The sequence below is a fragment of the Passer montanus genome, unplaced genomic scaffold, assembly GCF_014805655.1.
Source record: "Passer montanus isolate IOZ18808 unplaced genomic scaffold, ASM1480565v1 scaffold4, whole genome shotgun sequence".
NCBI lineage: Eukaryota > Metazoa > Chordata > Aves > Passeriformes > Passeridae > Passer > Passer montanus.
Window position 1 is genome coordinate 8,572,351 of NW_024368818.1, and position 25,014 is coordinate 8,597,364.

Here is a 25,014-nt window from a genome sequence, read left to right on the forward strand (position 1 = left end):
ATGTTGATCTTAAGTGTAGTTATTAAACTTCTGGTCAAATTTGGCCCAACTGGAAGGAACATTGTAAAAAATAGTAAGTGTACACTGTCCTTCAAAGCTCATAGATTGAAAGACTAATTCTAACAGGGAAAAATTTGAAAGACAGGACAAAAGAAGAAAGGAACTGGGGGGTAGGGAGTGTGTTAGAGGTAGTATGACTTCCTTTCTACCATGCTGGAATTTGAAGAGACGAGTTTAAGAAGGGCAGTTGTGTAATTGATTTGCCTAATACCTTTCCCATGTCTAATAGATTTTGTGGCATGAGAAATTGGATAGAGGAGAAGGAAAAAAGGCAAGCAATGACGGCAAAACCAGAAGCTGGGCTTTAAATAGGTAACATTATAGGCAAAAAAAAAATTATGAAGGAGTGTGAGAACAAGAACAAGAAGCTAAAACATCATGTTGTGAAAAAGAAGTAATAGGAACTTCAAAGAGGGCCAGTTCACATAGTCAGAACTGTGTTCCTAGTAATGACTGGAGCTGAAGGAGAGCTGTAATCACAGATGCCAGAACAAAGGGGAATCGAAAGGAAACACGATGAAAGGCTGGTGAATGACTTTCTAAGTAAAAACAAAGAGAAATATGAAGAATTTTGGAGATGCTTAATAAAAAGAAAATGCACTATTACTCAGCATGGGTATTTTGATCTAAGGAGTGAGGTGACAATAGATAAATCCATTATTTGCTACAATAAGAATATACTGGCCTAAGAATACAGAAGAATAAAAAATACATTTTAAACAGGACAAGCTGCAGGCATGCTTACAAACTGTAAAAAAAGTAGATAAAGTTATGACCTTCCTTCGGGTTAAATGAACCATGTAGAAATAGAGGTATTTCCTTATTCTACCCCTTGCTGATAAAATTAGCTTTATTAGCATTTTAAATCATGAATTTATTTAAATAAAGCCTTCTTCAGTAAACTTATAATCAGCCTTTGTTTTCCTAAATCACCGTAGACAAATAACAAGCCTGAAATCAGAAAGAGTTACTTTGTTTTCAGATGGTAGAGAAATTCTGTGATTTATATACAACATAATTTAGAAGTCCACGTGCCTGTATTCTGAACATCTAAAGCACAACAGGTCAGCATCACTACTTATTATACACTTCATCATCAGTTTTTCTAGTTTGTTTTTTTTTAAATGTCCAGAGTGACTAATAAATTCTAAGGATCAAAGCAGATGGACTCTTCTGCAGCTTCAGAAGAGCAAATACCTGCTCGCTTTGCAGAGCCCTTTGGAAAAGCCGCAGGAACGCCGCCAAACTAAAGCGGTACATATTATTAATTTTGGACAAGTCAGAGATAATGAAGTACATCTTGCTAGCACTCTCAGCCAAAGGGAGATAGGCATCCCTCTCCTGTGGAGAAAAACAACACACATTAAAAAGCCAGGTGCATTACTGCCACCTACTGATTACTGGATAAACATTTACTCAGCCCGCCAAGAAAATATTCCTAAGACTCCCACTGATTTAGAAAAGTGAATCCTTTCCAAGCCTTCAAACTGAGGGATCAGCACGACAGACTTCAACACTGTACTGAGATTTCAAAATTGGAAGAAAAAAGTTTTTAGCAAAAAATCCTTTAAATTATGAAGAACATGTTAGAAATTATTCCCTAGAGCATTAAGGTCTTTTCCACCACAGAACACATCCCAAAATTCAATGGGAAATTTTAAACTAAACAAATAGAACACAGAAGAAAACTCTGCAATCTGTCACAAAAACAGGATGTCAGATTAATAGCATCAACAATGGTCTAAACTTTCCCAGTAGCAAGGGGCATATTAAGCAAAAACACCCATATGAACTATAATGTTTGCAATAGTGGATGGCAAAAATAAAGTCAAAACCCATTACTTGCCAAAATTCCCTTAATTCAAACTGGCAGACTTCAAATTGTGTAACTACTCAGCATATACAAAACAAAGCATTTTAATTACTGAAAATACTGCATGTACTTGCATATCCAAAATATCATTTACCCAAAAAGAACTAATATAATATGTTACTCATCCTATAACCCCATGGATGTATGTATCAAATCTAGGTAAAAGATTATCATTTTTAGTAGGGGAAAAACAGTACTTAAAAGATTAAAATATTCTTCTACCTTATCAAGGAAGCTCTGAAGCCTGAAAGATTCAGCCAGTGATTCTTGGATGAGTGCACTGCTTGCTTTAGTTTGATTCAAAGATTCAATCAGATCCTTATTTTCTAGTATATTGCCTTGTGATGTTGCAAGTGTCTGGAAGAAGAAATTCATCTATGTTACATTTTAAGAAAATCCCATAAAGTAACCATTTTGGAAGCTACCTTTCTGATCTGTACGTATTTCTGAATCATTGAATGCATTTCAAGAGCTCTAGAAAACTGGTGGTTACTCCAAAAACTGAGATATTTTTTAAAGAAATATGGAAAATAGAGCTCCAGAACATATTCCAAAAATCCAGACTGCCATATTCTGAAACATAGGTTATCAGCAGGCTTTTGAGAATGATTTCTATGATCAGAGTCTTAGGCAATAATATTCCCACAGTAAATACAGATTAGGTATTTTTTTCTTGTGTTTAACTTCTCATTTAACCTGAAGTTAACTATTTGTAAAAACTTCCTGTACTCATTCATGAATTCATTTTCTTTCAAAAGCATTCCAGTTCTCATAAAACTCTCATCTCCAACTGAGATGAATATTCACATTACAACAATTTAAGTTTCATAATCAAAGACCACTTTAAAATCCTTGAGATTGCCCCACATTTTTCCTGAGTTCTCATCATTAAATTATGAGATAAAGCAATTAATCTCACTTCTAAGAAGTGGGAAAAGCTTGAATAGTTCATTTATATCTAAGGTTTTTACTAACTTCCAGTAAATACACATCAAGATATTTGTTTTGAAAACTGGCTGCTTGTTAGTCAAATCAGTTCTGAGCAACCACCTGTAGGACATCATTTTAGAATATCTGGAGGCACAGATTCACCAGTTAGAGTAGTAGAATGCACTTACTTCTCCACCTGAAACAAGTTTAGGACAAGATCACCTGCTTTTTCAGATAGTCCAGTTCATCCATGAAGAATCATACTGTGAGCTATGAGACAGCACCCATGTCTTTACTCTGAGGCTTTTAGAAGGAAATCAGTACAGTACTTGAGAGAGAATGGAAATGTTGCCTTAAGATTAACTTAAATTCAGCCAGATCTCATCCAACACTGACTTCTTTGTTAACGAAGTCCACCTGTCAGTTTCCACTGAGCCTTAGGTTTCTTTCTTCAGGGTCAAAGAATATCCTGACTTCAGGATAACTTGCTAACAAAAATTCCAAAACTGAAATCAGCCTTGCTGTTACTACTCAGATGCTTTCTGTTGCAGATATCTTAGGCATCAATTTCTTAATGTTTTCTACTTGATAATTCAGATCAGACAAATGAAAAAGATTTTTGAGTTCCAAGATCCCATAAATAATGCTAAAGTGAAATTGTTTTGTTGCATCTCTGAATCCTCAGCTTCTGGTAGACAATAAGGTGTTAAAATGGTAAAATCTGGATATGGAATTTTATTAGAGAGCCAAGTTTCCCTCTTCCTGTAGGAGAAATCAGAGTTTTAAGAAAGAGCTGACCTTAGTATTTGAGAATTAGTAGGGAGTTCAATAGGGACAGCAAATGTGGAAATTCAAATCACATAAAAATGTACAAAATTCTAAAACTGAGCTATTAATCATAGAATCATAGAATAGAATGATGAAATGGTTTGGGTTGAATGGGACCATCTAGTTCCAAACCCCCTGCCATGGGCAGTGATGCCACTCACTACATAAGGTTGCTCAAAGCTCCATCCAAACTAGCCTTGAATACTCCCAGGGATGATGCATCTCCAAATTCTCTGGGGAACCTGTTCCCAGAGGTTCCCAGAGGAACTGGTGCCTACCACCCTCCCAGCAGAGAATTCCATGTAATATCTAAACTAAACCTACCTTCTTGCAGTTGAAAAGCCATTCCTCCCTTGTCCTGTCACTGCAAGTCCTTGTAACAAGCCCCTCTCCAGCTCTCTTGTGGGCCAGTGTAATAAATGGCCAGTCTAATCTGCAAAAACTATTCTTTTATGCTAATCCATTGCACTCAGTACTGCAAAGTTCTGTGACTTAGCTACAGACTGAGGGGTTTAGGGCACCAAGTAATCTCCCTGCATCTCTGACCTTTCAAAAAGACAGGATTCAAGGATCCATTCTTACAAGGATGAAGTACAATTTATGTGAAATCCATGGCTAGAAATAAACAAAAAATAAAACAGTACTTCCTTGGAAGCCTTTTTTTATAGAGGTGTACATCTGTTTCTGAGCATAAGTACTTCCAAAAAAATAAAAAGATGAACTGAAAATTGAGAACATTAATTTTAAATGCAAGACAGGGAATGTTAACTGTAAAGAATAATACAGCTCATTGCTAATAGGAAACAATTGTAGAGGTTTAAAATTTTAAATGTCTCTCTCAGCAACCTTTCCATTTTGTAGTAGGATTTTTTTCATAACACAGCATCACTTCTCAACTTGAGAAAGAGTCATATGATATGATTCACAGGCTTTTTTGAAAACTCATAATTTCAAAATGAAATAGTATCATTTTTAATAAAGCTTTTGCTTCTTGGTGTGTTAAAATTACCAAAATTTCTAATCAACCTAAATCAGCCTAAATCTATCTCACCAAATTCATAAATTTAACTATGAAAGTGCTTAATGTATTGAAATACTACAGTTTCATAACACATGTACTTTCTTATATATTCTACTCTTCTCTTCCAAGATGTCTAGGCAAACAATGCCTTTATTTTTCTAATCAAAAATCCTGACAACTCATTATTCCAACACTTCCAGTATCTTCATTCAAACACACAATAATGTCATTATTATCATATTGGTCTAACAGGTATTAAAGAGGTAAATTTGTTTTACCTCCAAAAGAGAATCCTCCAGTTTAGCTAACTGTATCTTCTTATCTTCTTCCTGTTGCAAGAGTTTTGTCTTCTGCTCTTCCAAATCAGGCTTCTCATGCTGAATTGTTAAAGCCAAAAGCTAAAACAAAGAGAGAAAAGAAAAACAATGTGGTTTTTTTCCTGCATTTCCACTTCAAGAGGGGTCAGGTTTCATGGACACATTGTATGATGCCAATTCTACACCTCCAGAGGAAGGAGGAAATCCATATGGTTATCTATGCTTCACATTTTGAATTATATCTTACTAATCAACATCTTATCTACATCCCATTCTAAGCCTCTTGTTAGTGTAGAAAAACTTGTTTCATACCAAATAAAGAAGGGATTTTCTTCCATTAATTGATCTCTCTTCTTTTTTTCTTCCTTCCATTCGTATGTTACATTTTGAATCCTGGACTTTATAAAGAAAACCTCAACAGCTACTAGCATTTTAAAGGAAATAAAATATACAGTATTTTGGTTTCACTACATTTTTTTCTGTACACAAAGTACCTTGATGATACCAGCATTATTCTCTAAGTAGGACACTGGAGAGCTATAACAGAAATGTTTCCATGGTACCATAAATGCATCTTGAACAGAAAGCAAAGGCTTAGCAATTAATCTGTTGCAACTGAAGTCAATGAGAACATTTTAATTTTCTCTACTGGACCCACTCCTTGGTTCCAAAGTACATAAAAATTTTACTATTTATATTTGTGAGCTTGAAAACACCTCCATAACCATTAACACAAACTGCACCATAGGGCTTATTCCAGGGGCCGGATGCAGCTATGCATGTTCACGATACATACACTGGTTTTATTCTAAATGCCTACCTGTCCTCTTAAGCCACTTGCTGTTGTGGTAAAGTTTACTTCTGTAACAATAGAAGAAGCATCAGGTGGAATGAAGGGATTTGGGTTCCTTGTTGATAGAAAAAGACGGAATTCTTCATTATAATCTACCATTTTTTCACCTATTTGTATGGCATAACGGGGTCCTGTAAACAACAAGCAGATATTATACTCACTCCGATTGGAACATTCTATAATTATCTGAAAACAACGGTATTCATGTAATACTTTATAATCAATGGATCTAAATATATTTAACAATATGAATTTATAAATTGATTGGGAAAAAATACAAATTCAAAAAATTTAAAGAACACATCCTAACCTGCATTGTTAAGAGACAGAAAATTAATGACATAGCAATAATATAGGAAATTGCATAGTAAGAATATTTAATACACCTGAGTAGTTTAATTATCCTTTCACAGAACACAAAGCATCAAGGACAAAAATGCATTTGAAGTAAAAGTAATACTAACAACTTTCTGAAATCTTCAAACTGTGAATAGGAGACAAAACACCACAGAAAATGACCTCTTATGTGTAAGAATTTTGTCAACATTTAAACACATTCCTTTACCTTTAAACATTGGTCTACCCGTCTACATTAGCCATAATTATATACTAACTAAGATAGCTCAATATCTCCTCATCCAAACCCATTAGATTTAATCTCTGGTTCTGTTACATTTATTTGTAGAAGTTTGATGTTGCTGTATAATCATAATTCTATTAAGATACTATTTTCTAGGATAACTGTAACAGAGCAAGTCAATGGAACTAAAAATGATAGAATATCTAGACAGCAGAATGAAAGAAAAACATTCCATCAAGAAATATCCCATACCGTATTATTATAAATATATTTAATTTTACCATATTATTAAAGAAACAAGTGATTTATTATATAACTGTTGTCATGGTTTCAGTCTGTTCATACTCCTAATATTTCTCCATATGCCTGTTACAGAATACAACTACATGTACAGCCCTCTGCACACCTCTTCCATAATAAGTTTCCATTCCAGCAGGGTTAGAAAAGAATAGACTCAGACAATCACATTATTAGAGTAAGATCCTAACTCCTGATACTGAAAAACAAAGAACAGTATTTTAAGTTGAAAAGTGAAAATTTCCATTCCGGAAAACTTTCCAAGATGGCTTAGGTGCTTCTCTATTTTTAGCACTGGGGGCAGAGCAGAAATATAAATCTCTTGCTAAAACACTGGTAGAGATGAAAATCACATACCAATTTTCCTTCTATGCCAAAGATCAGAATAAATTTTAAGACTATGTTGTAAAAATGTCAAACAGAAAATGGAAGCTGTACGAAGACGAATTTACTGCAGTATATAGATTCATATTTTTTCTTAACATTTCATTCCAAGTAATGAAAAGATGTACAGTCATTACAAGCAAAATAATGCAGACAGGTCCCTACACCCACATTTTGACAAAAAGGAGTGCATGCTTGCTTATAAAATGATGGAAAAGATTCAAATAGTGACCCATTCTTCCTTTTCCAACAACAGCTCTTTAATTTGGACCTACACAGACCTGGCATTAACATAGCTCATTAAAAGCAAAAAAGGATGTCTGAGTGTTATGAGCAATTTTCCTGAATAAACTAGTATATTTGAATTTAATCTGCTTTCTCCACAGTTCTGCAGACATAGTCATCTTTCATACTGTATCTCATTAGCTCTCCAAAATTTGGCAGAAGCTAGAGGGGCAAAAAAAAATTGTTACAGTGTTCCACCTAACGCTCCACAGATCCCTGAAATCACTACTTTGGTTCCATTGTTTCAATGGAAATAAACAAGCAAGTACATCTGTAATGGAAGACTGACTTAAAATAATACTTTCTCTTTCCTAAACAGATTTTTCTTATATTGGTGATAAATGTATACATGAATCCTATGGTATTTGCATTTATTTTTAGCATGTACTTACATTTGAAGAATTACTGCTACCTCACACATCATTAGATCTCAACAGTAGACGAAATGACAGCAAAAAAAGTCTTGAGCTATTTTTAGTACCCAAAGTTCATACAGCAAATTACATGGTACATGCTGAGGAATGACCACTTGAGGTAGAAATACAATTACAAAGGATAATGCAAATCTATTTTAGTTACTGTAATTTAGAAAGCACTTAAAACACACTTTACTGTACTTTTTAATTCACCATATTTTCTCAATATAATTTCAAAATATGTAACATAATTCAACAAACTTTATGCTGAGATACTTGCGTAATTACAATTTATTTTTGCTAAACTTTTATCACAATTTTTCATATTAAAAAAAATTCCTTAAAGCAGCTAAGTCCAAAGCAGTTATGCAAACAGTTAGGTAGAACACAGTATCTCTCCAAAACAGAGATATTATATTGCAAAACCTAAACATTGTGATTTTTCACTTTTCTTGCATTGGTTAAGGGACTCCTTTCACAAAATTCCACCATTTTGCTGATCTTTATGATATTCCCATTCCAAGGGTACATCAGGAACAGACCTGTGTGTCTTCTTTAGGTTCAGAGAAATCCAAGAGAAGCAGGAACACCAACATTCTAAACCTTTGATTTCTAACTGCACTAACAGCTGTGCAACTTCTGGTTTACTTAAGGTCCAAGTTTCCAATTAAAACTATGTGTTTGAAATCATCACTGGAAATCAACTTAAAATTTTTAAGGGTCTATAAAAACACATTTTTGTAACTTCAATTTATACTTTGAATTTACTTTTAAATAACTTTCAATTTTAATACTTTCCAATATTTTTCCACTTACTAAATAAGAACATATCTCCAACATATTTCACACTCTGAAGTCTTAGTAGCAGGTTAATACTACAGAGAAAAAAAACTACACAGTATTATGTTTTGAGAAAAATCAAGTTTTATATAAATAGATCTAAACTACAAAAGTTTTGAGCAAGGATTTGCAAAGATTTTGGTGATTTACCTTGAGCAGTAAGATCTTTTCTTAGCAATGGGTAAAGCACAGGTTCCACTCCATCTACTTCCTGTATTATAAGTGTCTTCCCAAATCTCACTGCCAGCTCAAGAGCAGTTAGGAAGTTGGTGTCCTGGATAAATAGAAACACATTCCTTTGATTCATGCTTTTTTGAAAAATGCAAACACTTCAAAATGAGAAGGAAGGCATTACAACAAATAGTCCAAATCTAAAAATCAGCAGTATAGATGAAAAATCCTATTAGAGGCAAATGTTATTACAGGGTTTAGCCACAAACGTTTAGTTTAAATAAACTTGATCTACTGATCAAGAAAACCTATCTAACATGCCTAGATCTTCAAGTGCTGAATCAGAAGAGAGCAGGTTCCCTGTCATGTCTGCCAGGTGCATCTGAAAGTCCCGGCCAGGTCTCTTATATATATATATATTTTATTTTTTTTTATGTCTAAAAACTGAACCAAACACAGGATTCACATTATTAAGAGGTCTACATGCAGTCTTTTGTTGAAAGCAGGTGTTTGAACATGCATGTGGTGCTTATGAGCCCCTTAGTCAATAGAGATCCTGGATAATACAGGCAACAGAAGCTAAAAGGTAATCAGGCCAATCAGCTAGCAGGACAAACTATCAATTACCCAAAGATATGTTATCTACTACCATCAGAGAGTATCTACAAGGGTGCCACAGAGCCAGCAGGGATCTGTGGAAAGAACTACATGCTGTTGAAGCAATATTTTGAGGCCAGGTGGGATTCAATAAGGGACTTCTGAATAGCACCAGATGCCTGCCTGTGTGTGCAACTGAGCTGCACCTCACTAAACAGCTACAGGTAGACAATGAATTTCAGGTACCTTAATCTCAAACTGAAATCAAATATACTCTTTCCAGTGTAGATAATACAATACAACAATCACAGGGAATTAAGTGTATATATACTCCTGAAATCCAGTGAGCTGCAACCAAGTCTACAAAAGACCTCTTTATTTGAAAATCTCTTCTATCATTCTCTTAGCAGGGAATATGACATTCCCAGAGATACTAGCACAAAGAGACAAACTTGTAGAAATAATACCAGATGTTGAGCCTCCAATTTTAAACAACCTAAAACTCTATGGGGAATTCCATGTTTCAAAAAATATAAACTAATTTTTGGTGATTTCTATCACAAATATTTAAAAACTACTCTGTAAAATCTGGAATAGAGAAAGCTCAAACAGAAAAGACCAAGAGTAAATGCTGCACCTGTTGGTTAATAACTTCCAAACGTGATTCCTTCAAATGTGTCTTCAACCATTCAGTAGCCCGGAAAGAAGGGTCTATCAAAAATGGGCAAACTTTACTCTAGGGAAAAAAAAAAAAAATATATTTACTAAAATCTATTTTAAGAATAAAATTGGAATACTTTTTTTTTATTTCCCCAAACTAATGTAATATGTATTTTAAAATCTTTTTTAATTAACAAGCTGTTTAGAGAAACAATAACAGATGAGGAAATTTATGTCTTGCATTTTATCTCTTCTTTAAAAAAAAAAAAAAAGGAGAGCACCCAGATCCAAAATTCTCAGATGTTTGTCCTGCTGAAGTTAGTCAGTTCTTCACCTTCTCTTAAAAATAGGAGTCTCTATTAAATGAGTATAATCTACAGCTTTTGTTACTCACAACTGCTTTTAAACTTAGAAGAGTATTAGTCTTCCTTTTTCCTCCTCTGGTGGGCAAAGGTACAATACTTCTGGGTTTGGACCTCAATGCATTTTAGAAAGAGTCATGAATACAAGTATTTTGCACGTACAAAGCTACACTCAACTCTGTCCAGTACATCCATGTCTCTCTTGTGCCGCGGATCACGCAGCTGGACCCAGGATTCCAGGTGTGGTCTCACCAGTGCTGAGTGAAGGGGAGGGATCGCCTCCCTTGACCTGCTGCCAATAGTTTTCCTAAAGCTGTCCAGGATACCATTGGCCTTCTCCTTGGCAAGGGCCCATAACTGTCTCATGGACTACCAGGTGTCTACCAGGACCACCAGGTCCTTTTCTGCAAATCTGCTTTGCAACTGGTTGATCCTCACTACTTGTTGGTACATGGGGTTGTTACTATCCATACACAGGACTGTGTAATTCCCCTTCCTAAACTTCACGAGGTTCCTGTCAGCCTCTTTCTCCAGTCTATCAAGGACCCTCTGAGTCTCAGTCTTACCCTCTTGTGTATCAAAGACTCAGTCTTAGAATGGCTTGGGTTGGAAAGTCCCTTAAATATCATCTAGTTCCAACACCCTTGCCAAGGGCCGCGATGCTGCTCACTAGATTGGGTTGCTCATGGTTCCAATACAACCCAACTTTGACGGGGCATCCACAGCTTCTCTGGACAACCTGTGCCAGTGCCTCACTACAATCTAAGTAAAAAATTTTTTCTTAACATCTAATCTAAATCTCTCCTCATTTAGTTTATAACCATTCTTCCTTCTCCTCTTATTATCTGCCCATGTAAAGACTTGTTCTCCCTTTTTTCTGTAAGTCCTCTTTAAGTACTGAAAGGCTGCAGCAAGGTGTCCCCAGAGCCTTCTCTTCTCCAGGCTGTACAACCCCGGCTGTCTCAGCCTGTCCTCACAGAAGACATGCTTCAGCCATCAGATCATCTTGGTGTATCAGCCATATCTCCCAGTTTTGTGTCAGCAAACTTGCTGAAGGTTTAAACATGTACTTTCAACAATTCTCTGGTTCAGTCTGACAGAAAAGCATTTCCAAGTTTAAGGCTTTTTTTTTGATTGAGTTCCAGTATTTCAAACTGAGTAGCTACACAGATCTCAAACTGAAAGATAGGGGAACATGATGAGTATTCAAGCATCACAAGATGATCAGCACAAAAGGCTGAGAAATGTACTGTAGATTACACTGGTAAAATACCATGTCAAATTTCAACTTTATGGGGATGTACACAAGGAAAATTATTTGACCTGATTGAGTATTTCAAAAACTTCTTTACACACGGTGAGATTTTTAAGAGCTCGATCTATTCAACTAATGAAAAATATGAAAATAAGGTTATAATGTAGGATATAAGTAGCTTTAATGGTACAATACAGTGTTTCTTGAAAAGCTTTTTAATCGAACAGAGAAAAGAATATATAGAACTACTAAAAGGATCATAAAGCAAGATGAATTCAAACTGGAGAAAAATCGGTTACTAATTTGAATCATAAATCATCTAAGCAAATCACCTGTAGTACATGCAGATTCTCTTCATGCCATTAAATATTTACTTGTTAGTAGATCAAATAAATGACTACACTATTATATACATAATCATATGTATTATATATATCTATATATATGATGAAACTGAATATTTTCCTTTTCTCAAGTATTATTAGACATATATATATATATATTAAAAAAAGAGATAGATAGATAGATAGATAGATAGATAGACAGATAGATCTTGAAAGGTATCTGCATATAGCCTTTTCCTTTTTCGGAGAAAAAAGTAATAGGAATTATATGCCAAAGTGAACATACATAGGACATAATTTTCATTGGTTGTATTGGTGTTAATGATTATTTATGCTTTAAGCCTGAATAGACTGATAAGGAATACAACAGTGACAGCAAAAATTAAAACATCTTCTTTAACAGTTTTTTTTCCTTTTGTTACAAAATATCCATTGTTACATAAGTATTTATTTCTCTGTATGTGTGCTCTCTGTGATGCCAATAAGAAACATAAATGAAATAGTTCAAGTTGCCATGTTACTGAAATTTGTAAAAATTCAAATACTTCCAAGACAAGACAAAAAGCAAATTTACCTGCAAGATGACAAGAGCATTTTCTATTGAAAGGTCATCTGAAGGCAAACCTTCACTTTTCCAAACTAACTCCTCACTTTCTGTACACAGGAACCGTCGTAAATCGAACTCTGACAAATGAAAGTGTAATTTTCTATCATTTACAGTCTGCATAGTTTAAAAACATTTACCAGTCTATACAGAACAGAGACTTTGTCTATATTAATAGAGTGCAAGTCTGTAGACTTGCCTTTAATCTATTACTTTATTGAACTTATTAATAAGTAGTGGATGCCACAGAAATATTTTATAGTTTTGCTAACACACAGATAAAAACGATTACTGAAAAAGCAGAAGCATTCAGAATGCAATAGCAAATTAACATTTTTGTAGACTTTTCCTTTTAAGCAAGGACTATAAAGATAAAATTATTTATAAATATTTATAATCTTAATAATTTCATAGAATGGTTCTAAGAAATTGTCTGTCAGTATCTAGAAATATTTGTTCAGTAAGAAAACATCTCTTCTCACTTGGGAGTAAAAAGACAATTGAGACAGTTCATTAGAACTCACTGGCATTTCTCACTTCCTCAATCAAGCTTAATTACTTGCATGCAGACACTGACAAACACACACACACAAAATTACTTTCAAGGCCGGCTGATTTGGTCCATTCATCCAAACTGTTTTTCCTCTGATCCTCAGGAGCAGCAGAAAGATATGTAATAAATGCAGCTGCTAACTGAGCTCTTTTAGGCAACGTTGCCAGGTCATCTGTTATCTCTGACACCTTCAGAAAAAGAAGTACAGAAAGTATAGGTGTTTTGCAAACAAAAACTGCATTAATACGTCTCATCAGTTACTAAAATGTCAGAATTAAATTTGCCTGCCATTGGTTATACAGTTGAGACAATTTCTCTTTTTGCATTTCAGGTATCTATACCTAGCTAAGACACATGGAGGTATGGGAAAAATTCCTTTCAGCTCTGGGCTAGAGCATGCATGGATTTTTCTGAGTATGCAGCTGATAAAAATCCATGAATTTGATGAACAGTTCAACTTATAAGCAAATGAATAAATGGTATTATAGAAAGAAAGATAAGAAATATGTGATCCTAGTCACAGTCAGGCTGTAAGTATAACTTACAATATGTATACAGACAATAAATACTATATGCAACTTTCATACTTACTGTTACTCAATGTACACTTAAATGATAAAATAAATTTATCATGTATCTTCAAATAATTTATCTGCACTAAATAACCTCTGCTTTGAAATGTTTCAGTATTTTTAAGAAAAATACAGTGTATTAACATCATATGTGACTGCCATAATCGGTTTCAAAGTCTTGTCACTTTTACTTTAATTATATTGACATTAAAAATAAATGCTGATTCACAAAATAAAGGCAACTTTTTACTGGTTCTTCCTTACCTTAAAGGAAGAAAAATACAGCTTTTTTACTGTCTTCATTACGGGGTGAGTTCCTAATTTATCTATTTGTCAGTTTAGTCTACCATTAACAGATAGTCTGAATTTTCTAATATACCAAGATGAAAAACTATGAGGAACCACTTTTAGAAGCATTTAAACACTGGGGTCCAAATATATCCAATCCTTACTACAGCAGGTAGCTATATAAAGCTACTTTCAGAGGAAAATCTTCCTAATTTTTCCTGTATGGCGGTCAACCTACAAGAAGGATTCATCTAACTTTAACTTTGGTTCTCCAAAATGCAGGCATTTAGTTAATTGCTGAGGCTTGTTTTGGTATCAGTGGAGACACAGAATCATGTATTTCTACATGAAAATTTCTTCTGACTTATGATCTCCTGACCCATGGAAGTTACTTAGGGCTTTGTGGAGGTGTCAGCTATTTTCAGCTTATATGTATCTTCTGATTTTCCTTTTTGTTTCAGACTGTAGAAGGGCCTGTGTCTCCAAAGACTTGTCAGTTTCTCTCAAATATATCATTTGAGCAAGTAAGATATGCTTACCTTCCCTACTTCAGCAGCAGAAAATTTTCAAGCATTAAAGTGAAGACTTCAAAAACAAAACAACATTTTGGGTATACCTATATGCACATTTACAACACAAATGCCATAAAGGTGATACATTTTAAGACCATAATTGTTTAAAATCTGTCCCTTTGGCTGTATCTCAAGTTGGAGAGTCCAACTGCTGACATGTTCAGCCAGCATAACAATTACAACCTTGGGATTGAATACCAGCACAGAATATTTTATTTTTTCTATAAAATACTGGGGGATTTTTACACATTTGGTAGCAAGGTTATAAGTATGATGAAGTAAAAATAAATTTCAGAAAAAATTAAAGATTTATTTTCTAAGGAGAAATCAAAAAATGTGCACTGGGAGAGATGCAGAATGGCAGCAACTCACATTCTCCAGGCAGTGCAAAACTGTATTTTCAACTTATCAGCTGTAAGATGTACTTTTGAAAATTTTCACTAACCTGAGTGCTCCATCTTTTGTGCTCCCTATCAAGTTGATTTATCAGTACCTCTGCAGCTTTCAATGTTTTCTGAGCTTTACTTAGTTCTGCTTCAAGTTTTGCTGCTTCTGTTGTTCTATTCTGGAACCTGTAAAACAAATACTCTTTGTAATTGCTATCACAAATTACTAAACTTACGAACAGTTATTTTCAAGGAACTTTAACTGATTGAATTTGTCATGAATGCCTGGCTTATTGTTATCAAAGAACACAACTGCAGGTGTTCTTTTTTTTATAGCTTCTGCTTCTAATTGGTAGATGGGCTTGTTAGACTTTCAGCTAACAAAATGTAGATGGATGCACAGGTGAGATTTAAAAAGGGATTTGAAATACAGACTATAATGTCTGAAACTCATTCCTTCTTCTACTTAAACAGCCTGACAATTACAGAGATTGTGTAAAGTTTTGTTCTGTATATAGTCAGGACAACAGCAGCTCAATGCCATACCATAAATTTGTAACTATTTGGTAAATTTTATCTATTAAATGTTTAAAAAATAGTATTAATAATTCACATGGATGACTCCAGTTTAATTCACAGTTGCCTATCTTGTAAACTAATATGAAGTAAGAACACGCCCAAAAACTAGGCATGATTTATTTAGGTATTATTTTCATACTGTTCAACATCTATTTAGTTTGATTAATATATTAAATAATTAATACATTTAATCCACCTATTCAAAATAATATATTTATATATTACTTTATAAATATATAATGTAAAATTATAATATATAGGATTCAACTGTAACATATATTAATTAATTAAGCTAAGAGATCACTATATAGTTGATTTACAATAATTCAATTATCCTTTTTTTCCTTTGTAGACTACAAATCATGACTTTTACTAATATGTACGTATGTCAGGTTGCAAATTATCTCCTATACTGATTACATAATAAAAACATCAAACTGAAAAACTTGGATTAAACAGAATTTGGAGAAAGCATAAACATTTACCAGATCTATTTTTATGCCTCTGTGAGTCATGTACTTGATGAGAAGCTAAGAAAAAACTAGCTGACTGTCAGAAAAGTAGGCCACCTTAAAAGAAATAGAACTGCCTCTCTTCAAGCTGTGATCAGCAGAAGTTTTGTACAGGAATGTTTCCAAAGTCCTAAGGAGTCATTGAAGTCCTCTGTGATTCAGAAGGTGATAAACACAGTTTCCCTTTGACATCTACAATCCCTACAATAAAGGCTACCAACACAGTCAGTAGTGAGAAGCAGGTACTTTTAAGGAGCATTTATTTCATCTGATCAAGGAGATGAATTGTAATCTTATAGTATTTATCTCCACTGAGAGTACAGATAGCCTAAGCATCACTAATTGTGACGTGAATATCTGGCAGGACAGGAAGTTACATTTCCTTAGACAAAATTATTCATACGGTTAAATTATCCATGCTTTCTATTTATATTTTGAAATAAACACACCCAACTTACTTGTCTTTCAGTTCAAATACTTTTTGACCAACAGAGTTCAGAAGATCCTCTAACTTCCGTTTTCTGTCCTCAGTTTTCTTGAGATTACTATAAAAATGTAACATATATTTTAAGACTATGGACTCAAAGGAAAAAAAAGAGTAAATATAACAGGAAAGTAATTTGCATGGAGATAGTTCAAAGATATTCTCCACTGTGTTTTATATTGAAATATACATTTTCACATATAAAAGTTTTGAGTACTTCTCATCACATAGCTTTAAAATGGAAACCAAACACCCCATCCCTAAGATCAAATTCTTCTAATACAAAATTTCAAAACCTGGGAAAACAATAATTTTAGATTCCTCAGGTTATGTATGGTCATAGGACTGTGTCTTATCTTTCTGATCCTAAGGAGAAACTGATAATGCTTGGCACGAGACTGAAAAATAGGAACTGCATACCTCATAAAATAGCATGGGTTTCACTGAGAGAATACAAGTTAAGAATACCTGTGATGCTAATTTCCCCCTGTACTCAGCTGAGACAGGTTGTACATGATTGTACAAAAAACATCCATGGCATAGATTCCAGGAAAAAGAAACTATTGCACACTTAATTTTTTTGTCTCAGTATGTACATGTTATTGCCTCTGATGGAGGTTATCTTTTATTTTTTGTTTTTAATAAACTTCAATTCACACACAATCACAGAATGGTTAGGGCTGGAAATTACCTCTGGAGATCATCTAGTCCTGTTAAATCCTGCTAAAGCAAGATCATGTCCAGGCCAAATTTTAATATCGGAGGAGGAGGCTCCACAACCTCTCTGGCAGCTTCTTCCAGCACTCTGTCACCCTCAAGTAAAGAAACCTTTCCTAGTACTCAGATTCCTCCTTGGCAACTTCAGTTTCACCCACCACCATTGGAATTAAAACCACTGATTTTGTAATAGTGTCTAACTTACGCTTCCAAGCCAGCCTTTTCTTTTTCCAAAGGCTGAATTCGCTCTAGGACATGGGAATACTGGATGTTGGCATTCACCCAAGCTGCTAATGGAGCAGCTGCAGCACTGGCTCGTTTAGCATTCTGAAAAATTTAGTACAAGTAAAGTTGTTGTAAGAAAGTCCTTGAAGTATAATGTAGAAGAGATAAATAGAGGATAAGTAACAGCAACAGATTTTCTAGTTACCAACTTAAATATGCTAATAAGCCAACTCTTCTAATGAACTAATCTTTTAAATTGTTACTAAAATTGTATTGAAGGCCATCAATCTGTGTAAAAACCCACAGTGGTATTTTTATGAAGCTAACTGAAATTAACAAGTTTTAAATCAATGAATGATTTATTAGACTTTTACTGGTACAAGGACGCCAAGGAACCAGTTAGAATTCCTTGGTCTGAGTTTTACTTTAGAGCAGTAGAAAAATCTTTGACTACTCAACTCCATAACGACTTCTTACCCCACCCCTTCATACGCACAAACCAAAAATTTTCGCTTTAGGAGGCAGTATGCAACAGAGTAACCTCTGCTACACCTTTATCTGTTTATACTGACAAACTCTGTAAGCAGAATTCACCACTTTTTCTCTAACTGAAGTTCATCCTAAAAATTTTGCTGGCAAACCAGGCAATCATGTCTTTTCCTTCGGTCTTTTTTTGGTCTTGTTTTCATTTGATGTAATGCAATCAGGAATTACCTTTGGATCAAAAGATGCTCTGTTTTTAGAAAGAAGTTCTTCAACACTCGCTCGTATTTCTTTTGGAATATTACGGGCATCAAATGATCCTATGTCCTCCCTCACACTTCTTTTGGCCAAGAAACTGTGAAAAGAATTAAACAACTAAGTAAAGAAGAAACAAATGTTGGAAATATTATTTCCATATGAAACCAAGGAATTCTGAGAACAAGATTCCTGAATACAACAGAAAGTAGTTCACATTGTAACTCAATGTTTAATTTTAAAGGTTAAATAATATTCTCACCTTTTCATGCTCACCCATGATGTATCAAAAATCCCCATCAGGCGCAGAACTCCCTCTAGAATGTCTCTGATTATGTCAGGGGGCATCCGCAGCGACCGGATTTCTAACAAAGCTTCTGGCTTTATATTTCCAACAGCCAATTTAGCTTCATTAACCAATGGCTTAAAACATGAAGAAAACACATTAAAAAGAGAGATGAGGATATGAGATACTGAACATTTCCCATTCCAGTTTTCACACAATTTCTTGTTCTTTTTAAATACTTTATTACCTAAGAAACTAACATTGATGCAGATTCATGTTTACTAAAAAATTGCCATGCATTTACAAAGTGATAATAAGTATACTTCCATATAAAACAGTATAATGTAATCTTGACATTGTGATACAGGTGTCTTTTAATAATGATGCTAACCACTATTTATAGGCAGGACTGGGGATCTCTTTGTAAACATCGATAGAAGTACAGTACACAAGAGCCTTCTGTTTCCAGTAGCTAAACAAATCCTTCACCCTTATCAACAAAGCAACAAAATGGTCAGGAAATAAAGTTACAGATTATCATTAAAGACTGTGCACACCTTGCACATCCTTCATATTTATCAAAGACCACAGAATGGGTCTAATCCTGTAGTTCTATGTCACTTTCAATACAAGGATATAATTCCTTGATACCTATGATATTTAAAAGGAAAAAAAATAAGTTGTTGCACTGTTCTCTTAAACTTTAGTATAAATTTAAAATGAATGGTATGAAAAATACAGACTAAAAGCAATGACTGAACACACATATCCCCCAAAAAACTGATGCCTAGCAGGTGTAAAATCTCTTGAACAAGCAATTTGCTGTAGCATCATTATGACATACACTTTTCAGGATTTAGTAATAACAGTAAATTATCCCCCACCAAACTATTTCCATTCAGCTGATAGTACCAAGCCCTGTATTACCAGCTTGATCAAAGCAAAGTAATGTAGTTGGTTTATGTAAAATATGAGTAATTGAAAAATACTATATAAAATCAGCAGAACTCAGCCAGAGAGCATGGCAGAATAGAAACAGCAAGTGAAGGCAAGATTTGGCTTCAAAACTGTTTCTGTAATTACTATCTAACAGAACACAAATGCCAGAATGCCAATCTCTATTTGCCACATGGAATACTGTTTTCTAATGCATAAAAATTTTAATATCTTAATATTTTAGAGTAAAATTTAAGAATTGCATGGATAAATTCTGCAAAACTATTTTGCACAGCAGGACATAAGTCAGATAAAATCAGACTGCAAAATATTACTTTTCCTTATCAGCTCTTACCTGAACCTCTTTCAGTTCATCTTCAATTTTTCTTTTTCTTTGTTCTATTTCTGCAGCCTCTTCTGCTATTCGGTGTTTTATTTTTTCCATTTCTGCCTTCTGCTCACTAGCACTCTGTAAAAAAAAAATTTCTTTCAGTTTGCAAATTTACACGGATTTTATTCCTTTAAGTCTCTTATTTCTTTTAGTCTTCATTATAATAATTTGCACAATATCCATCACAATAAAATAGCTGAGTCAATTTGATATTGGGTAGGCTGGCTAAGTAAATCAACTATATGGAATAAGCATAATTTGCTGTTACTGTGTGTCCTTCCCTTTCTCTACCACAGACCAGATCTGTACCTCTATCTGTGAGGCTCATTATGACTTTTTTTCCCTTCCTTCATACATTCCATTCCTATGTCAGCCTTCCTCTAAAAGTGTAAGGCTGACAGCCTCTGCAACAATCTTACTACATTTGAAAGTACTATTTTCCTTTTATTGTCTTTGTCCTGATCCTATTTCTATTTCAATTTATTTCACAACACCATTAAAACACTCTTTTTCTATCACGTTCATAAAAGCAGCAATATTGGAACTACAGCTTATTAGCCTAGAATTACTAATCATGGTATGGTTTCTTTACTTGTAATTTTGCACCAATCTGTTTGTAAAGATAACTGTCTTATGTCCTATATACATATTGGAAGTTGCTTTGGGTTTACTTTTTTTTTTTTTCTCTGTATTTGTACTGTGCCTATCAGTGTCTACAGGTAGACAGTAGCTATTAGCCATCTCCAGGAATCCTAAACACTTCAGTACTACAATGAATACCCAGTATATAAAAGTAATAAAAGTACAGTAGAAAGGACCTGACAAGACTTTTAGCCATTGAGGATAAAAGTATAAGGTAAGATGGTAATACTCTAGGCTCAGATCACCTAAAAGATAAAGACAATGAAGCCCAGAGTTTGTGTTTTTCCAGTATGTAACACATTATCATCACCAGCAATTGTCAAGCTGAGTTGAAGTTGTAGCAGAAGGTAACTGATGCATAAAAGCAGAGAAAGTCTTAAAATAATAATAATCCTCTGAGCACTTAACCCAAGCTACAGATCAGCATGTTATTGAAGATTACATTCAAATCCATAAAACATTAGCTATATAAAACTAGATTAGACATTTCATGCAAATGAACATGCACTGAATGATTACTCTGAATAAGAAAACCTTAACATTCAGTTGTAGGTCAAAAGCTTTTCTCTAAAAGGAGATTAAAAGAGTCTGTATGTATTAGAGCTCTCTATGTTATATAAGCTAGATCATTTGAAGTGACATTAAAATGTTAGAGGGCACCTATACTTTATGCTAATCTAAATAATCAGACTTCCACTGTTATTTTTCTGATGTCAGCGGGGCTATCATGTTTCACTGCTTTTGGCCTAACCTTTGATTTTCTCCTACAGTGTAGTATGTGCTGCCCACATACCCATAACTCTACCAGACAACAGTAAATGCTAATTTAACACTGAAATCATCAACACTCCAAGCCAATCATCATTATTCAAATTCATGTACGACAGACAGACAGAGCCTAAAAGTACTAAAAACTGCCTACAGGAAGAGACTTACAAAGAACGGAAGCAATGCACCTTTAAACCTTTAAAGCGCTGTGAAACAATGGTTTGAACAACCAGGCAGTTATTCTACTGCACACAGAGAATGTCTTTGACATCAAACTTCAGACTGGCCAGATTAAATTAGTAACAAAAAATAAAAAACAAACAAAAAAAAAAACAACACCCAACCAAACCAACAGTGCAGTGATGCAGTGACAGCAGACTCATTATAGCTTATCCTCCAATCTGAATTCCAGGAGGCATCAATGCAGATCAATAGGCATCACCTATCAATAGGCATCACCTATTGTCTACACAATTACTTTACTTGACTAAGAAAACATTACTAAAGAAAATTAGCATTTGGGAAAAAAATTCTGCCTCTGAGCTGAAGAATAAAAGAAGAATAAAAATTCAAAGAGTGATGAATATAGAGGCATTATCTAACCTTCTCTGAGGTTAACTTCAGAAAAACAGACCTCATAAAATATGTATTTTCTAATAGTTCTCAAATTTAATTCCTGGTATTTGTTACTTAAAACAGTGCTACTTGTAAGTATTTTGTTGAAATTTCCAATCTGGGATAAACATAAAAGGCATCAGTTTGGGTTTACAAAGTTCTAGGAAAACATTCAGACTAAACTACAACAGTGAACACTACTCAGGTACAAAACTTGCACTGATCTCTTCCTACTCAATCAGTTCTAACCTGACCTAAATTACACTATTCTTTTCCTGTTGCAACTTTATTCAAGCCTCTGGGCTCATGCCTTCCCTAAGGCAAATTCTTGTAAATGCATCGGGTTTTGTCACAGTTGAAAAGTACACAAAACATAGGCAGTTACAGAGACTAAGGACAGAAAACCAGCTTTTTTTTCCTTCTTTTCCCCCTACTTTTGATGTGATTGTGTACAGCACCTGCATAGATACTGTAATTTCTTGAAGAGCAGCATCTGCTTCATCCTGCTTCGTTTTGAGTAAAATGCTTTGTTCTCCAGCTTTCCTGTTCAGCTCATCTACCAGGGCTTTAGCCTCATTCAGCTTTGAAACACCTGCCTGTAAACGTTTATAAGAAGATATTTAGGAACAAATTTTAACTGAATTTAAATGAACATTTGCTAAAAATAGTAAGGACAAACAAAGAATAATGTAGACTAATCTTTTTTTTTAATTAATTTTCACATTTTCTTAATGTTATCTAACCTAAAATTTAGATTTGGTAGTTCTAGCTGTGTCACTGTAAGATCTATTACAACAGCCAGAAGATTAAAAAAAATCTCAATATAATAAACTTTTAATGAAACAACAACTAGCGCATAATCTTTTTCCCAGTAATACAATAGCTTTTCAGTTAACTGGTATTAACTCAATGTAACTATATCTCCCCTAAAAGCAAATCAATAAAAATTAAACAGAATGAAATCAAATAGATTATCTGATTTCTACATATTTGAATACTCTAAAAACATAAATATAAAATGTTTCAATTATGCTCAAAATTAACTATTTTCTTTAATCACACTTTCTACATAATTTATTTAATGCTAATTATATAATACCAATTCTTCAAGATATATTTGGAAAAAAATATCTGGAAGATATTTTGGTTTAGGATAAACATCTCTAATTTTCCAGTAAATTATTACCTTTATTCAACAAAGCATTTAACAAGAAAACATGCCAAGTCTGATACATTCTTGAGGAAAAGTATTAACAAAAACAAGAAAATCACTTTTCACTCTTTCAGGCACTTGAACAGAGAAGGGCATTAAGATTGATACTATTTCTCTCCTGAAACCACAGCATGAGCATTTGCCAGAAGAGGACAGACACATCACATAACCATGCTAGCAGCTACAGCTCTTTAATACAAGAGACATTTCCTAATGCAAGAACATATTGAAAAGCCATATGTCAAGGGTGTAAAACACATACCTGCAAGTGGTTCTGCCTTTTTATTAGCTCTTTTCTTTTACTGCTGTTGATGGTACTGTATACACGAAGGAATGTCATATACCTGCTAGGCGTTGCTCCGTATATTTTACATGATTCATGGATTGCCAAAAATGACTTCAGAAAATCGGAATGACCTGTACAACATCATTTGTTATACAGATAAAATTATACTGAATTTTATCTCACATTAAAATAACTAAGAAAAAGCAACACAATAGGCTTGCTTTTCAAGACATGAATTAAGAGTATTCAAAATAGCACAAAGACTACACACTTTTTAAGTACTCTCAGGGAAAAAACATGTAAATACATTTGAAATGCCTATTTCACAGAAAGAAATACATTGAAATTGTCTGACGTTTGGAACAGCCAGCAAAATTAACTGCAGACTACTGAAGGGTAACTGTATAAGAAACTACTTCCACATAAATTGTATTTTAAAATACTTGGGACTGTTTTAGAAATAAAGCCCATGTGTGTTTGTCTTCTCCCTTATCGCTGATGACAGGCAAACTAAAAGGTTTTCCTGCCATTTAGTTTATTGAACAGTTTCGCAAAAAAAGCCCAAAGATACTGTAAAATAAACTGCATTACCCTACAAAGGAAAAAAATTGCTAAACGCTATCTATATATAAATGAATGCCTCTAATAAGAACTATGGCCTAGATTAATTACAATTATCTAGGATAAAGAGGGATGGTAATGTGAACACCAAATACTATTTTTGGCCATTATTCTGATTGGTCTATTAAAAAGCAATATAAACCAAGAAACTCCAAGTGATCCACTTACTATCTTATATTCTGTTAGTTCCACGACCTCTAAGTGCTACTTTTATAGAAAGTGGCTAAAAGTAGTATTCTGCAAGTGAGTGCTGACACTGGTCTCTTAGATTATGTTTGAGACACTCTTTTTAACATGACTATATTTGAAGCCTTATGATAAAAACTAATTATTCTGAAAAGGGGGCATTTCTTACAACAAAGTATTTTCAAAATTAATAAAGTAAAATGAAAACCTAGAAAAAGAATAATGAAATATATAAACTGAAAAACTCTCAAAACATCAAATTATCAGGTTGTGAAATAACATCCACATAGAAGGAAGAGACTGACCAAAACAAGATACAGCTAAATCAGCGTATAAAATTGAATATACACAGTGTTGCTTATGACAGAAAAGACTGCATTTGATCAGCCAGGATGTATGTTTCAGACTAATGCTCTCTTGTGCAAAATGCCTGCCATGTGAATAACACCAAAGTCTATGAATATGCTAGTAAACACATACTCAAAGTATCTATGTTATTATCTATGCCCAACATTGGATCAAGTGTTTAATAACAATAACTAGTAGGTCTACCTAAATATTACCTGAATGTTTTTTCTTAACTTCTTTTTGTGTTTTTCCAGTCTTTTCTTGCTCATCTGAATCACACAGAAGCATTTCAGGTATCTAAAAAAACCACATTATTTTTTGTATGAAAATTAGAAATAATGACAATTTGAGTTAAAATGAAATTAAAAAAAAAAACCACAAACCTTCAATCTAGTTTTTCTTTTGAAAAGACTGAAAAT

General features: G+C 33.9%; 1 protein-coding gene across 2 annotated transcripts in view; it reads right to left on the reverse strand.

The window, feature by feature from the left end:
* DYNC2H1 (dynein cytoplasmic 2 heavy chain 1) overlaps positions 1-25,014 on the reverse strand; it is a 145,427-nt gene that overhangs the window by 76,972 nt on the left and 43,441 nt on the right. For both annotated transcript variants that reach the window (XM_039718294.1, XM_039718295.1), the window contains exons 53-69: positions 24,811-24,892; positions 23,417-23,571; positions 22,400-22,537; positions 19,881-19,994; positions 18,566-18,726; positions 18,280-18,403; positions 17,546-17,667; positions 16,598-16,684; positions 15,108-15,234; positions 13,277-13,418; positions 12,648-12,757; positions 10,090-10,188; positions 8,835-8,958; positions 5,850-6,013; positions 4,991-5,110; positions 2,156-2,290; positions 1,258-1,401 (exon numbers count right to left, since the gene is read on the reverse strand). In XM_039718294.1, coding sequence (XP_039574228.1) covers positions 1,258-1,401; positions 2,156-2,290; positions 4,991-5,110; positions 5,850-6,013; positions 8,835-8,958; positions 10,090-10,188; positions 12,648-12,757; positions 13,277-13,418; positions 15,108-15,234; positions 16,598-16,684; positions 17,546-17,667; positions 18,280-18,403; positions 18,566-18,726; positions 19,881-19,994; positions 22,400-22,537; positions 23,417-23,571; positions 24,811-24,892 — 2,148 coding nt within the window. The remainder of the gene's footprint in view (positions 1-1,257; positions 1,402-2,155; positions 2,291-4,990; positions 5,111-5,849; positions 6,014-8,834; positions 8,959-10,089; positions 10,189-12,647; positions 12,758-13,276; positions 13,419-15,107; positions 15,235-16,597; positions 16,685-17,545; positions 17,668-18,279; positions 18,404-18,565; positions 18,727-19,880; positions 19,995-22,399; positions 22,538-23,416; positions 23,572-24,810; positions 24,893-25,014) is intronic.